Source organism: Odontesthes bonariensis, chromosome 17, assembly GCF_027942865.1.
Source record: "Odontesthes bonariensis isolate fOdoBon6 chromosome 17, fOdoBon6.hap1, whole genome shotgun sequence".
Classification (NCBI taxonomy): domain Eukaryota; kingdom Metazoa; phylum Chordata; class Actinopteri; order Atheriniformes; family Atherinopsidae; genus Odontesthes; species Odontesthes bonariensis.
The window spans coordinates 36,559,146-36,576,581 of NC_134522.1; the positions used below are offsets into that span (position 1 = coordinate 36,559,146).

General features: G+C 47.1%; 2 protein-coding genes across 2 annotated transcripts in view; one reads left to right on the plus strand and one right to left on the minus strand.

Annotated features, from left to right (window-relative positions):
- Positions 1-17,436, plus strand: part of sec23a (Sec23 homolog A, coat complex II component) — a 64,386-nt gene extending 46,950 nt beyond the window's left edge. The window contains exons 13-20 of the mRNA XM_075448522.1: positions 7,060-7,166; positions 9,318-9,471; positions 9,554-9,631; positions 9,731-9,892; positions 13,889-13,975; positions 14,322-14,477; positions 16,056-16,121; positions 16,206-17,436. Coding sequence (XP_075304637.1) covers positions 7,060-7,166; positions 9,318-9,471; positions 9,554-9,631; positions 9,731-9,892; positions 13,889-13,975; positions 14,322-14,477; positions 16,056-16,121; positions 16,206-16,295 — 900 coding nt within the window. The 3' untranslated portion in view covers positions 16,296-17,436. The remainder of the gene's footprint in view (positions 1-7,059; positions 7,167-9,317; positions 9,472-9,553; positions 9,632-9,730; positions 9,893-13,888; positions 13,976-14,321; positions 14,478-16,055; positions 16,122-16,205) is intronic.
- On the minus strand, positions 1,406-5,000 carry LOC142366594 (beta-2 adrenergic receptor). Its single transcript, XM_075448539.1, has 3 exons — positions 4,304-5,000; positions 1,933-2,086; positions 1,406-1,439 (listed from the first exon to the last, which is right to left on the minus strand). Exons 1-3 carry the CDS (start codon positions 4,998-5,000, stop codon positions 1,406-1,408), a joined length of 885 nt encoding a protein of 294 aa, XP_075304654.1.

A 17,436-nucleotide genomic window follows, 5' to 3' on the forward strand; every position in this document is an offset into this window, starting at 1 on the left:
GACTGGGTGTGAATCTCTGGTCGTGCTTTAAACTGGTTCAAGTCCTATCTGGAGGACAGAAAATATTTTGTTGAAATTGGTAACTGTGTCTCAGACCAAATGGCTATAACCTGTGGGGTTCCCCAGGGGTCAATCCTGGGACCCCTATTGTTCAATGGTTGGTTGTTTTGAGAGGGAGGGAGCGGGGCCAAAAGACAAAGATTTCAATTTACTGGTCCATCCTTGTTCCCACCCTCACCCATGATCACAAATTTGGAAATTGACCAAAAAGTGAGATTGCAGATAGTGGCTGAAATTTTCTATACCCACTTTATCCAATTCTGAGTTTCAGGGGGGTTGCAGCCTGTCCTAGCTCCCATCAGATGAGAGGCAGGGACCCTAGACAGGTTCCCAGTCCATTAGTGAGATGTAAAATGCACAAAATAGTACCACAATATTTAGTGATAGTCCCCTGATATGACAAGCCACACCAGCTTTTCATGTTAGGAGTCGTTGACAAAGGTACCAAAAGGATCATTGAAGATGTGACAAGAACACAGCTGCAGGTTTTTAGGCAGCCGTGTTTGCCATGTCCGTTATCTTTGAAAGCTGTGAAGACTTGCTTCACCTCCTTTGTGCCTTTTGAAATGAAAACAACCAAATAGGGTCTATCTGGCTCTAAAATGTTACCTTCACTGCTGACAAGTAAATGCATTAACATTTTTGAAACTGCGACTGTTGAGCTTGGGCATTTGGACACCATCAACCTAAAATATATTTTGCATGTAAAGTAATAGCAGTCACTATATTTCAAAGTGTGTGATGAACTTTTGAGAATTTCTAAAATGATATTTTACTCGTACATGGTAATAAGAACATATTAAAGTCTATAAGAGTCAGGGTTTCCTTTTCTTGCCTGTTACTAACGGTTGCTAAATATAAGTATATTTACAGGGTTTAGGATTTATCTGATCAGCTATTTTGCTGTGTTTCTACTAAGAGCCCACTCGGAGTAGATGTAAGTGGCGTTTGTGAACATTATTATAATATTACAGTATGAAAGGTGGCTTCAGTAACTGTCTGTACTGACACACTGTACCCATGTACTCGATTTTCTTCCTGATAATATGGTGACGCTGTTGATCTATAAAAGTTGAAAGACTTGATACATTATCTTGACTGATGGAGCTCCAGTGTAAAACTATGATGTGTGTATGTGAGTGATATATGGAGATGTAACCATTTGTCAGAAATGACACACTTTCCGATTGGTGCCAGTGAATCAATCAAATGATTAATCAGTCAAAACCTAAGCGTGTTCAATTTGCCATCTCGCACACACACTCCATTCAAAATTTTAGGACATTTCACTCCATACAACCCAAAACTTGTGAAGCACCATTTCACAGTGGTATTGTCAGATCGGTTAGAACTTGCTCATGATGTGCTGACTGTCCACACTGGAAGACAGTGAAAAGCAGGTTTTCAGAGCATATGAACTGAAATAGGATGGACTGCGTTTCCCAGAGTTCCCTTTGAGGGTCACAGGTCAAACGGAGGGCTGTTTGACTCTTTAGATGCAACATGTGTTTGTCTTTAGCCCGAAGATGATGAAGACTGGATCACAGAGGTGTTGGTGCTTCCGGTGATGATGGAGGACGGGCATCCATTGTGCTGGTTGTTGTGCTGATTCGATTGGCTGTGTTCAGGTGGATGGCAGAGCTCTGGGGGCGCGACTCCAGTGACGTCCCTGAACATCTCAGAATAAGCCTGCCGAAACTCCTGTGCACTGCTGCTCTGTACCTGCTGGAGTCAGAGAGGGGGGCAGGGGGACAGAAGTCGTGGTTCCATCCAATTACTGCTTCTAATGAACTCATGAACTAATCTTACACTTAAGGAATGGGAGTAATCTACAGAATCATCACTCAAGATGGACTTTGAAGTCTTACTCACGTCTGCGTCATGCAGGTGATCCAGGGGTTTAGGGCGGCGCTGGTCAGAACCAGCCAGGTGGACAGGGCCGAGGCCACAGCTGGACTCGGCTCCCCGCTGAACGTCTCATACAGACACACTGAAATGTATGGCAGCCAGCACACCAGCAAACACCCTGCAGCCGGAGAGGAAACGGTTTTTACAGGATCATGGCAGCTGCGGACACATGCTGGCTGCCCACAGACAGGCTGCTGCCCACAGACGGGCTGCTGTCCACAGACAGGCTGCTGCCCACAGACGGGCTGCTGCCCACAGACGGGCTGCTGCCCACAGACAGGCTGCTGCCCACAGACGGGCTGCTGCCCACAGACGGGCTGCTGTCCACAGACGGGCTGCTGCCCACAGACGGGCTGCTGCCCACAGACGGGCTGCTGCCCACAGACGGGCTGCCCACAGACAGGCTGCTGCCCACAGACAGGCTGCTGCCCACAGACGGGCTGCCCACAGACAGGCTGCTGCCCACAGACAGGCTGCTGCCCACAGACGGGCTGCCCACAGACAGGCTGCTGCCCACAGACGGGCTGCCCACAGACGGGCTGCCCACAGACAGGCTGCTGCCCACAGACAGGCTGCTGCCCACAGACGGGCTGCCCACAGACAGGCTGCTGCCCACAGACGGGCTGCCCACAGACAGGCTGCTGCCCACAGACAGGCTGCTGCCCACAGACAGGCTGCTGCCCACAGACGGGCTGCCCACAGACAGGCTGCTGCCCACAGACGGGCTGCCCACAGACGGGCTGCCCACAGACAGGCTGCTGCCCACAGACAGGCTGCTGCCCACAGACAGGCTGCTGCCCGCGGACGGGCTGCTGCCCACAGACGGGCTGCCCACAGACAGGCTGCTGCCCACAGACAGGCTGCTGCCCGCGGACGGGCTGCTGCCCACAGACGGCTGCTGCCCACGGACAGGCTGCTGCCCACAGACAGGCCAGCTGTTAAAGTTGGGAGGCTAGTTCAAAGACTGCACATCTGGGGGCCAGAAGAAGCAACTTTCACTACAAACCCTGTCACTGATGATCAGGGTGACTGAACCTGGAGCTGGTAGAAACACATTTCACTGGAACAAAGTCATAGCAGCTTAAAATGGTGGTCAGAACAGAATCTTTTTGGATAGGTGAAGACCTTTGACCCTCTCTGGGTTTGATTGTAAGAAGGATAATAACAGTGAATTCTGATCCTCAGTCACCACAGTTACATGCACAGATGAGTCAGTTAGTTACAGCTCCACCTGGCCCTCTAACTGGAGCAGCAGCAGAATCCAGTTACAGACTAAAGTCTGATGCTGTGACACTTTCTCTGTAGGAGATCATGTGAGCACAGCTGAATCTGCTGCACAGATCTTGTCTTTGAGTTACTTAAATGGGGATTCTGTCAGGTGAGGCTGCGGTTCTGAAATCAGGATTTTATTAGAGCAGAGCGACAGTCTGGAAATGCTTTGTGACCTCCTCTCATGTTCAGCTACTTGACAAAAGAAAAACATGTGAATAAGTATTAATATACATTTACACCTTACTGTGTGTACCTGCTCTTTTAGTAAAGACCCATTTAAGTCTAGTTGAGCATGAACATGTGGGTGCGATTCAATCCCTCCAACATTATCTGGATGCATTAGTCTGGTTTTGAGAGGCTCAATTTCTGTTAAGCTGTTGAGCCCAATCAGCCTGTATGAGGGCTGAATGACATGCATCATCACCTACTGTAAAATAATAATAAAACATGACAATGGTGTTTATTTTCATAAAGTTCCCGAGACACCAAAAAGATGCGTTTGAACCTTATTATGACGGAGTAATTCTTGTCTAGTTGAGTCTTTTTTGCAGATTGTGTGTTATCCTGGACACCACTACTTCACCTCTGCTGTTTGTGTGCTGTCCATACATGAAGCTTCTGTTCCATGATGTTTGCTGGCTTGCTCTTACACACTTTAACACAAGCTGTTGTCCAAGCTGAGGCCTGTAAAATATTTTCTTTAAAGATTTTCAATGCATTTTCATTTAACAGCAACAACTGCTTTTAAAGTCAGCATCAGACTCTAGTGATGTTGGTTATTGAAGAGTCTCGTGTTGCCTGGAGTTAGTTTGAGTGGAAAGTGACTTCATCCTGCTGGAAAACACTGAGTACTAATTGTTGATATCTGAAAACTGTATTTCCGTATTTTCCTCTGAACGTCACTCTATAACAAGTGTTTTGGATGTCTGCTAAGAATCTTGATAAAGGTCTGAAGGCTGTAGCTAAAGTTGTGGCTTTAGCTGTAACCAACAGAATGAGTTTGTAAGGATGTGAGGGCAGCTGAGCTGCACCACTGACCAATCAGGGCACAAGGCGGACTCACCTGAGGTTGTGACCATCACTATAGAGCTCCTCAGGTAATTGTTGGCAGGAACATGGAAGCAGTGCAGCTCATTACACATGAACGTTCCTCTTCTGGCCTGCTTCCTGGCAACGTAGACTATATATCCATACAGAGAGCACATGGTGAGGATGGGCGCCACAATGCTCACCACCATCCACAGCACCACAAAGCACTGGCTGTCAGGACTGAAGTCTGGGCAGCACAGGAACCGGGACTCATTGTAGACGTAACTGCCGAAACCCAACAACGGTAAGGAGGCATTCACCAGGCAGAACAGCCAGACGGAGACCACCACCACCCGGCTCCTCCTCTTGGTCCAGATGCTGCAGTAGCTCAGGGCAAAGCACATCTCTGTGAACCTGTCCACAGTGGCCCAAGTTAGCGACTGGATGGAGGCGGTCTGCAGGAGCAGGAAGAGGAAAGCACTGCCCTGACACAAGCCACCCTCACTGGGGTATCCGGCAGGCCAGGACAGGGTGTTGTGGACTCCGAAGGGGAGGGTGGAGAGTCCCAGGGCCAGGTCGCTGAGGCTGAAGCTCAGGGTGAGGCCCAGCGTGTCAGACTGGAGTTCCTTGTTGAGGAGCAGCACCAGCAGGAGCAGAAGGTTCCCACTCACTGAGGCCACACTGGACAGCACCATCAGAGCAGCATACAGGGTTCTCAGAGCAGCCTCCATCTTTACACCGACTCTGAGGACATGATATATGTCACTGATTCTATCACTGATCAGACTCTTTTACACCCGCTGTCCTCTGAATGCTGTTTCAGAGGACAGACTGAGCATCACTGACCATCACTGAGCATCACTGACCATCAGAGTGCTGGCTGAGGAAGGCCATGACGTGTTACCTCCTGAGATCATGGAGCCCACCTGAGCCTCAGCCTCCTGCTCTTCCAAAGGCGGATGTTTGGGTTGAGTAGTTTTAGTGTTGCATTGTCTTTTGCTCTGTAAGCACTGAGTTACACTTGTGTTCAGATTGAGAGTAGCTTATGGTCACATCATTTATCTCCAACAGGTATCCAGAACTGGTTGTTATTGTATCAGTGTAAACAGAAGAAGAGAAACTTCTGAGAAACTGAAACGGTTTTCATTCTTTTCTGCTGGACTCGCAGCATCCTCCGTGATGTTCCACAGCCCAGAGGCTGAGCCCTGGATGGTTGTTTCTCACCACAGAGATGGGATCAGCAGGGTTCACCTCAGCTGTGATGAGCCACAACAGGGAGCCACCTGTCAGGGAAAATAAGAGATGCTGAGACAACCATCAGCTTGGCTTCTTTGGACTGAACCTTTCCACAGATTTCCCTGTTCAGGAGTCTGGATCAGTTCCCAGCTCCTGAAAGTCCTCCTGACCCGGGACGCTGTGCAGACAGATCCTGGATCCTCCCGATAACACAGAGAGCTGACAGATCCTTGTGTTGGTCAAAGACGCACAGCTGAAAGTGTTGTCAAAAACTGTTCCTTTTTCAGCTGTTGCAGCTCCACCTGGAAGTGAGAAGGTTCAGCTTAGACAGATGAAGACAACAAGCAGGAGTCCAGTCAAAGTTCCATGTTGTCCATCAGAAAGCTGCTCTCTGTCTGATTTGCTGTGTGTGTGAACAGGTGAGCAAAGACTGCAGGGGGTGTGTCCACAGGGAGGGTTGCCATGGCACACCTGTCAATCACATACTGAGATGATGAGGACGATGACGGAGACACACACACACACACACACACACACACACACACACACACAGTTTATCTGCTGACAGTAAAGTCAATATTACCTGAACATCTAATATCCTGTGTGGGTTAGTGTGGACAAAGAGAGGTTTAAACCACCTTAGTGAGGACATTCTGCTTTGCAGAGACATTTTATCCATGTGCTGCCCTTAAACATCCTTTTAAAGACCTAAATGTAACTTTAGGACAACATCACAACAAGCAGATGTTCCAGAACAGACTTTCCAGAGCATATAAGGACAGGTTGAGGTGACACTGGTTCAGATGCAGCCCCCTGGCCTGTGGCTGCAGTATGTCCTCACAGAGATGGGACATGCAGGGCAGTGTTTGTGTGTGCCTGACTCAGGTAATAACAGGTGCACAGGTGTGCAGTCATTATGGTGGAGGTGCACCTCAGATCCCTGAGGGTTCAGAACGTGGTGCTGCTGGAAGGCTGCACTCTGAGCTGCTGCACTTTAGTGACTCCAGGAGCTCAGAACCATGCTGCTGCTGTGCAGAATCCCCGTGACTCACAAGTTCATCCCACAACGAATAACATACAGACAACTGTAAACCTGTCAAGAACAAAGGAACCACTGAGAACCAGACAGAACATTTCCGTCAGTATTTGTTTTTATTCGGTTGGAGTTTGGCTGTCAGAGTTTTCCCATCAGATGAAAGAATCTTTGAAAGGTGTTTTTCTTTCCACCGCTGCCTTGTGCTCGTTCAGGACGGGACATTAGCCATTTGTATGGGCCCTGTTCTACAGACTCTGTTACATTGGACCGATTGGGAATTGAATGCATTTGATTGGATTGGATTCTAATTGGCTAGAATTAGCCTGTATCTTTGAAGTGCCCTGAGGTTACATTTGCTGTGATAAAACTGAATTTAATTGATTCCTTTCTTTCATTTTTAAGCAAGCGCTATCAACTGGGGCACACTTCTTCCAGCAGTGAACTTCCACCGGGTGGCAGTAGCACACAGCTGCTGTGATCATTACCCTGTTGACTGTTGGTCTGCCCTGTTGTTGCAGCACAACGCTCCGATCCCTCAGGGCGGCCGTGGGGCCATCCAGTTTGTCACCCAGTACCAGCACTCATCAGGGCAGAGGCGTATCCGGGTCAGCACCACTGCCAGGAAGTACGACAGCACATCTGCACCCACACACCTGCACCCACACACCTGCACCCACACACCTGCACCAACACATCTGCACTCACACATCTGCACTCACACATCTGCACTCAAACATCTGCACTCAAACATCTGCACAAACACATATGCACCCACACATCTGTACTCACACATCTGCACAAACACATATGCACAAACACATATGCACCCACACATCTGCACTCACACATCTGCACAAACACATATGCACAAACACATATGCACCCACACATCTGCACCCACACACCTGCACCCACACACCTGCACCAACACATCTGCACTCACACATCTGCACTCACACATCTGCACTCAAACATCTGCACTCAAACATCTGCACAAACACATATGCACCCACACATCTGTACTCACACATCTGCACAAACACATATGCACCCACACATCTGTACTCACACATCTGCACAAACACATATGCACAAACACATATGCACCCACACATCTGCACCCACACACCTGCACCCACACACCTGCACCCACACACCTGCACCAACACATCTGCACTCACACATCTGCACTCACACATCTGCACTCAAACATCTGCACTCAAACATCTGCACAAACACATATGCACCCACACATCTGTACTCACACATCTGCACAAACACATATGCACAAACACATATGCACCCACACATCTGCACTCACACATCTGCACTCAAACATCTGCACTCAAACATCTGCACTCACACATCTGCACCAACACATCTGCACCAACACATCTGCACCAACACATCTGCACCAACACATCTGCACCCACACATCTGCACCCACACACCTACACCCACACATCTGCACCCACACATCTGCACTCACACATCTGCACCCACACATCTGCACCAACACACCTGCACCCACACATCTGCACCAACACATCTGCACCCACACACCTGCACCCACACACCTGCACCAACACATCTGCACCCACACACCTGCACCAACACATCTGCACCCACACACCTGCACCCACACACCTGCACCAACACATCTGCACTCAAACATCTGCACAAACACATATGCACCCACACATCTGTACTCACACATCTGCACAAACACATCTGCACCCACACATCTGCACTCAAACATCTGCACTCACACATCTGCACCAACACATCTGCACCAACACATCTGCACTCACACATCTGCACTCACACATCTGCACCCACACATCTGCACCCACACATCTGCACCCACACACCTGCACTCACACATCTGCACTTACACACCTGCACCAACACATCTGCACCCACACATCTGCACTCACACATCTGCAGAAACACATCTGCACAAACACATATGCACCCACACATCTGCACTCACACATCTGCACAAACACATCTGCACTCACACATCTGCACTCACACATCTGCACTCACACATCTGCACTTAAACATCTGCACTCAAACATCTGCACTCACACATCTGCACCAACACACCTGCACCAACACACCTGCACCAACACATCTGCACTCACACATCTGCACCAACACACCTGCACCCACACATCTGCACTCACACATCTGCACTTACACACTTGCACCAACACATCTGCACCCACACATCTGCACCCACACACCTGCACCCACACATCTGCACCCACACACATCTGCACCCGCACATCTGCACTCACACATCTGCACCCACACATCTGCACTCACACATCTGCACCCACACACCTGCACCCACACATCTGCACCCACACACATCTGCACCCGCACATCTGCACCCGCACATCTGCACCCGCACATCTGCACTCACACATCTGCACCCACACATCTATACTCACACACCTGCACCCACACACCTGCACCCACACATCTGCACTCACACATCTATACTCACACACCTGCACCCACACATCTACATTCACACACATCTGCACCCGCACATCTGCACTCGCACACCTGCACCCGCACATCTGCACCAACACATCTGCACTCACACATCTGGCACAACCAAAGAAAAGATGAATCCTGTCTGACAGTAATTATTATGTGCAGCCCCACCTTATGCTCATTTCATGTGTGTGCAAATAAGGTCCATTTGTATATATTGTGTATCATAGTTCAATGTAACAGTGGTTCCTGCCCCCCCTCCCCTCAGCTGGGCTGATGCTCAGACTCAGATTCAGAGCATCGCAGCATCCTTTGATCAGGAGGCGGCAGCTGTCTTGATGGCGAGGTTGGCAGTGTACCGGGCGGAGACGGAGGAGGGGCCTGACGTCCTCAGATGGCTGGACAGGCAGCTGATCCGACTGGTACAAAGACGGCGCTGAACATTTAAAAGCATGGACAGCATGGACTCTTATTTCAAGTCCTTCTTCTTCTTCTTGTGTGCAGTGTCAGAAGTTTGGAGATTACCACAAAGATGACCCCAACTCCTTCAGATTCTCTGAGACCTTTTCCCTCTATCCTCAGGTGATCTGCATCCCATGATGCTTTGCACACACCTGCTGCGTCTCAGTGATCTTTTTTCAGGTGAAGACTGACTAACCGTGTGTGTGTTCTGGTTCCCAGTTCATGTTCCACCTGCGCCGCTCTCCATTCCTGCAGGTGTTCAACAACAGTCCTGATGAGAGCTCGTATTACAGGCATCATTTCAACCGGCAGGACCTGACGCAGGCGCTCATCATGATCCAGCCTGTGCTGTACGCTTACTCTTTCAACGGACCCCCTGAGGTGTGGACACAGCTGCACACACACGTCTCCTTACCTGGGCAAAGGGAAGCTTGGTGCTCATGTCAGCCCCCTGCTCGCCTCCTTTCACTGGTTCCTTGTTAAATTTTGCTGCTCACCTTCACAGCCTAAAATGAGCCCAGATACATTTCAGTCTTCACCACTTAGCACCACCCACTGTGCTTTGTATGTTTGTACCGAGGGCAAGAATGTCCAGATGTGTTTGGTATAGAGAGGTTTCTGATGGTTCCTTCTGTTTGTCAACTGTCTCAGTACATCAAACATGGAGCCCCTGCAGTCACATCTTTAAACTTTACTCCAGCAGGACTTGACTCTCTTGTTGACAGCACTATAGTTTCAATGCGTACAGCACTAAACAATGTTGCCCCTCTGAAAAGGAAGGTAATCAGCCAGAAGAGGTTGGCTCCTTGGTATAATTCACAGCTGCGTGCTTTAAAGCAGACTGCAAGAAAGCTGGAGAGACAGTGGCGTTCCTCTAATTTAGAAGAGTTTCAGTTAGTCTGGAAAGATAGTTTAATAACGTATAAGAAAGCCCTTCGTAAAGCTAGAACTGCTTATTATTCATCATTGATAGAAGAGAATAAGAATAATCCCAGGTTTCTTTTCAGCACTGTAGCCAGTCTGACTAAGAGTCCGAGCTCTGCTGAGCCAGTTATTCCTTTAACTCTCAGCAGTGATGATTTCCTGAGCTTTTTTATTAATAAAATTGTTTCTATCAGAGAGAAGATTGATGGAGTCCTTCCCACTATTATCAGTGATGTATCATCAAGTACAGCAGCTTTAGAAGTATCTTCAGAACCTGATTTGTATTTAGACGGCTTCTGCCCAGTTGATCTCTCTGAGCTAACAACAGCAATAGTCTCTTCTAAACCATCAACTTGTGTTTTAGACCCAATCCCAACCAGACTGTTCAAGGAGGTTTTCCCATTAATTGACACTTCCATATTGGATTTGATCAATCTGTCTTTGTTGACAGGATATGTACCTCAGACTTTTAAGGTTGCTGTAATTAAACCTTTACTTAAAAAACGTACTCTTGATTCAGAAGTGTTGGCTCATTATAGACCTATATCCAATCTCCCTTTTATGTCTAAAGTTCTTGAAAAAATAGTTGCAGCTCAGCTTTGTGATCATTTACACAGAAATAATCTGTTTGAAGAGTTTCAGTCAGGATTCAGAGTGCATCATAGCACAGAAACTGCACTGCTGAAAGTTACCAATGATCTCCTCTTAGCCTCTGATAGCGGACTTGTGTCTGTGCTTGTCCTGTTGGATTTCAGTGCTGCATTTGATACGGTCGATCACAGTATCTTATTACACAGACTTGAACATGTTATTGGGATTAAAGGAACTGCATTAGGCTGGTTTAAGTCATATTTATCTGATAGATTTCAGTTTGTTCTTGTAAATGAAGAATCTTCCTCACACACCAGAGTAAGTCATGGAGTTCCTCAGGGTTCTGTGCTTGGACCGATTCTTTTTACTTTATACATGCTTCCATTAGGTAACATTATTAGACAGCATGGCATAAATTCCCATTGCTATGCTGATGATACTCAGCTGTACTTATCTATAAAACCAGATGAACCCAATAGGTTGGTCAGACTACAAGCATGTCTTAAAGACATAAAGACCTGGATGACTCAGAACTGTCTGCTTCTAAATTCAGACAAAACTGAAGTCGTTATCTTTGGACCTGAGCGTTTCAGGGAGAAATTGTCTAGCTATATAGTTACTCTAGATGGTATTTCCTTGGCTTCTAGTTCTACAGTGAGGAACCTTGGAGTTATTTTTGACCAGAACTTATCATTTGACTCGCATATAAAACAGGTTTCTAGGACTGCCTTCTTTCACCTTCGTAATATTGTTAAAATCAGGAACATCTTGTCTCAGAGTGATGCAGAAAAACTAGTCCATGCATTTGTTACTTCAGGATTGGACTACTGTAATTCTTTATTATTGGGCTGTCCCACATATTCTCTGAAAAGCCTTCAGTTGATCCAAAATGCTGCAGCCAGAGTTCTGATGAGAACTAACAGGAGAGATCATATTTCTCCAGTTTTAGCTTCTCTTCATTGGCTCCCTGTTAAATTCAGAATAGAATTTAAGATTCTTCTCCTTACATATAAAGCTCTTAATGACCGAGCTCCATCATATCTTAAAGATCTCATTTTAAGATATTTTCCTAACAGAGCACTTCGTTCCCAAACTGCAGGTTTACTTGAGGTTCCCAGAGTTTCTAAAAGTAGAATGGGAGGCAGAGCCTTCAGTTATCAGGCCCCTCTCTTGTGGAATAAGCTGCCAGTAAATGTCCGGGAAGCAGACACCCTTTCCACTTTTAAAGCTATGGTAGGTAATCCTAGAGAGCTAGCAAGAGAGCTAGCAAGATTCGAAAGTGTCCCCTCCTCTAAGCTCCACCCCCCCCTCCCCATTCCGTCAGTGCTTCATCCAAAGCCGGTAGAACCGCATGCGCACATGGAGCAGGGAGCCGGCAGAGGGGGGCGTAGGCAGAAAGCAGAGGCATCTGATTGGTTTTTTGTAGGCGACCAATCCGAGATCAGCGGGACGCTGATCTCGGATTGGTCAGCTTTTTCTCAGTCCTGCAGCTGCCACAGAGGTCTGATTATTTTCGTCCCTTTTTCTAAATACATCTTGTATAGATTTCTCTCAGGATAGACGGACCATTTCACCCAGTATTACAAAATGTGTTTCTGAACAGGATTACCAACCATGTCTTTAAGACCAGGCTTAAAACTTTCCTTTTTTATAAAGCTTACAGTTAGGTCTGTTGAATCTGATAGTGTATCTGCTAGTGTGTCTTGTCCTGCCTCCACCTCTGGCACCCTCTATACTTTCATTACCCCCTACCCGAACCAGGGTTTGAATCCCATTCCCGCTTATCTTACCTCTTTTATTTCTCCCCCTACCCGAACCAGGGTTTGAATCCCCACCCCGCTGTGACTGGTGTGCAGTTGGTGAGAGGCTGAGGTAGCTTGTGGCTGTAAAAAGATGGTTGTTGTGGTGTGAGGAGCAGATCTATGTAGGGAGTATAGGGAATTACTCACTGAGTCTGGTCCTTTATTTTATTATTTATTTTTTCGTTAGCACAAGTTTCTTGTGTTTACCTTGAATAGGGATGGCTCATGTGATCCTGAAACATCCCATAGTTAAGCTGCTATAGGCCTAGACTGCTGGGGGGTCTCATCTGTCACACCTTTCCTCACTTTACTCTCTTTATGTATATGTGATATTATTGTGGTCATTAACTCGTGTTTCCCTGTTCCAACAGATATCCTTTGAATGGTGTTACAGTGCCGCTGCGGCCCTCCCCCTCTTTCTGTCTTCTCAAACCCCAGCTGGTCGAGGCGGATGGCCACCCTTCCTGAGTCTGGTTCTGCCAGAGGTTTCTTCCTGTTAAAAGGGAGTCGTTTCTCTCCACAGTCGCCTCAGGCACGCTCAGGACGGGAGATTGGACCGAAAAACAAAAAGTTTTCAGTGCAATCTGTTGGTTTTCTTAGCTAGGAAATTGTTTTTGAATTGGCTCTATATGAACGAATTGGATTATTTTATGAATTATGATTATTATTAATTAATTGAATTCCAATTGGCTTGAATTGGACTTACTATCTAAGTGCCTTGAGATGACATTTGTTGTATTTGGCGCTATATAAATAAAAATGAATTGAATTGAATTAAAGCGTTCACACACAGTGACCAATAATGGATCTCAGATCTGGGCCAATTGGGCTCAGAAGCTGTAAAAGTTTGACTGAACCTTCCTATTTCTTCATGAAACTTTTCTCTAAGTGTAGAGAGGAATTTCCTCCCTTTTTGCCGTCTGATATCAGCGTTTTTTTGTTCTGGTGTGCATGTCTGTATCTGATTTGATCCCCCTCTCTGTATGGCCTGGCTTCAGAGGCTGAACTGTCGGATGTTACCTGTGTTCAAAGTGTTGTGTGACCAGTGTGTCTGTTGCAGCCGGTGCTCCTGGACAGCAGCAGCATCCTGCCTGACCGGATTCTGCTGATGGACACCTTCTTCCAGATCCTCATCTACCATGGAGAGGTACAGTGTGTTTGCCATCGCTGCCGGTCTGGAGCCAATCAGCTGTGAGCACCAGCTGAACAGACAGAAGTAGATCTCTCACAGCCCGACATTCAAACATGAGCAGTCAGACAAACACTTGTAATCCGCTGGTCATATTCTGAGATCACTAGACATTGATATCTCATTACTTTTATTAGTCTCCTATTAAAATAGTTGGATGGATTTCCTCACAGCGCATTATGGGATGAAAGAAGGAGAAGAGAAACCAATGCTTCAACATTCCTGCACTGTTGAAGATTAGATGAGGAGAAGCCCCTGAAGTGTGTCTGAAAGCATCTGTTTTGATCTTGTGTCTCTGCTTCAGACTGTAGCTCAGTGGAGGAAGGCCGGTTATCAGGAGATGCCAGAGTACGACAACTTCAAACACCTCCTCCAGGCCCCTGTGGACGATGCTCAGGAGCTGCTGCACAATCGCTTCCCCATGCCCAGATACATCGACACAGAGCATGGAGGCAGCCAGGTGGGGGCGCCATCACACACACTGATGTATACCCTGCACATCTGTATTCTTTCTCACTTAAGAAGCAAAAGGAGAACACATTCTTAAAGTCGGACAGATTCTGCCCTGGTTCCACCAGCTGACACTTTCTGGGATGGGAATAAAATATCTGTAACAGGCTTTGACTCAGACGCTGAACAGCAGCTCCTCCTCCTTCATCCACTCCTCTGTTCGAGCGGATCACTTTAGAGAATGGAGTGAGCCACTCCACCCTCCTCTTCCTCAGTCTGCTTCCTCAGATCAGATCTGTAGTGTTTAATCACCCTTGGAGCATGTGATTACAGTAAATAAGCTCAGAGCTCAGAGCACTCACCAAACACAAAAATCTCACATTGTTCCATTTCCGTCATCTTCAGTTGGACAGATGGGAGCCACTGATTGCTCTTTCAGACTCAAAGTTGTTTAAACACGCTGCAGAACAGCTGCTGGGCAGTCGATCACACCTCTGAGAATTCGCCACAATTCCTCTGTCACATAAAGGCTCCATTAACTGTGGACTTCACTGTCGCTCCATGTGTTTTAATGGCTGACATTAAGAACTGCTACTTATGCACCAGATGAGCCCGTTCTGCACTGATCCCAAAGAAAAGTCAAAGAATGCCCATTAGAAGTCCAATTTCATATTCAGTGAGTTATCCAAAGTACTGATGTAGCATTATTAGGTCATTTATTTCTTCATTTAAGTGAACTATATAATCAGTGATGAGATTTGATCTGAATATCAAAGCTAATGGGGGGGTGGGTGCAGAGAGCGGGGGGTGGGTAGCTTCAGATATCCTCTTCAAACACGACACACTGTAACACCAAACCTGCTTCTCTACTGCAGGCCAAACAGGTCATTGAAATGGTTCATTCCACATCAATGTATATGTACATAAATATGTAGAGAAAGGTATTTTCTATTTTAAAATGTGGAATCATTTTATGGCCTTTTCACACATTATCTTCAGTCTGACTCTGTACTGACGTGCCTTCGCTGCTCCTGGCTGCTCCTGGCTGCCCCTGGCTGCCCCTGGCTGCCCGTGGCTGCCCGTGGCTGCCCCTGGCTGCCCGTGGCTGCTGCCCGTGGCTGCCCCTGGCTGCCCGTGGCTGCTGCCCGTGGCTGCCCGTGGCTGCTGCCCGTGGCTGCCCGTGGCTGCTGCCCGTGGCTGCTGCCCGTGGCTGATCCGGCATGGAGGTGCTAAAAGAGGTTAAAGGGTCCCTCTGTTCAAAGACACTGTCTGATGGGGCTGATTTTCCTCAATCTTCCATGTTTGAATGACCAAAAAGAACAACGGTGGGGTAACAAGCACATCTTTTTATTGCACTCATAAAAGGAACTGATATAAGGGCTTTAGAGTCCTGAAGCTGTTTAAGAGACAAAGTAAAAGATGTTATTTACAGAAAAGATAAATAAATCTGACTCCAGATGTGTTATTTCATAGCTTTTACTGACGTTCTACGATGTAGAAAACAATGAAAACAAAGAGAAAGCTGTGAATTAGAAAATGTGTCCCAGCTTGTGTTCTTTATTCAGATGTGATCCTCTAATGTTTTCAGGCGCGCTTCCTTCTCTCCAAAGTCAACCCGTCTCAGACCCACAACAACATGTATGCCTGGGGGCAGGTAAGACCCTCCCTCTGAACCTTAAATGCTCTTTACACCTGGATCAGTCAGATGCAGTGTTGACATGAATCCTCCCTTCTGCAGGAGTCTGGAGCGCCCATCCTGACAGATGACGTCAGCCTGCAGGTGTTCATGGATCACCTGAAGAAACTCGCCGTCTCCAGCGCCGCCTAACACCACCTTCTCCAACTTGTCCCCCACCCCTGCTCGTTTGTGTTCCGTTCGTTATATTTGAATTCACTGCCTGAGATGGTGGAAACCAACCAAGAAGCACTCTTTCTGCTGTGTCCTGTCACTTTGTCAGCACCGGGTTAGGGACAGCCACAGCAAATAGTTTGGTACACACAGCTGCTCTGACAGCGTCCTCCTGTGACCTGAATGTGTAAAGTTATTTATGTGAGACGGTGCCTGGGAGGAGAGCATCCAGTTATCTGTTCAGGATTAAATTATTGGAGGAACATCCACCTGTTATTAGCCTGGGGAACAAAGACCGAAAGAAAGTTAACCCAGCAATGCATCTGAGGTGGCTTCATGTTGAGGTTCAGCAACACTATGTGCCCCATAATATCAGGTCAGCTGACACGCTGAATCACCAGGTTTCCGATCAACAGATTTCTGTTTCCCCCATGGCTCAAACTGTGAAAGAGTGGTTCAGGGAGTAGGAGAAATCATTTTCTCACATGGAGTCCAGATCTAACCCCCCCCTCAAGAATCTTTGAAATGTGCTGGAAGGACTTTACACAGCGAAGCAACTCTCCATCGTCTATACCAGAAGAGAAAGGAAAGTTCTGACATTGCAAAATACTGATTGAATGGGGGCCATAATCTAAGAAAGGGATTTTCTGAGGCTATTTGTTCTCTTTGTTTAATCTAGCTTTTTCATTCATTTCAAAAGTCTTAATAATATCAGCTGGAAAAAGCTCCTCATCACTGGCAACAAGGAAAAAGATAATTGTGGTCCAGGCAGATTATGTCTGCAGTCCAAAGATCCACAGCAAAGAAAAACTGCCTAAAAGCTGTGAATCTTTGCAGGAAAACAGTTTGTGTTCTGATCTGAGTTCCAGAAACCTTCAGCAGCTGCCTGATGCCATTTCAGTATCAAACTGACAGAAAGACTCCTGTTGGTTTTCTATCTGCACTACAATGTTGTTGTTTATCCTCATCATTGGCTGAGATTCGCCCATTTCCTTTATCTTCCTTCTTTTTGTTTTTAGGCATCCATTTCTCTTCAGACATATCAAACACTAAAAGCCCTGCGACATTGACCTTTTATTCTGTCTTTATTCTCCTGTTTGCAATAAAAATGTGCTGTGGA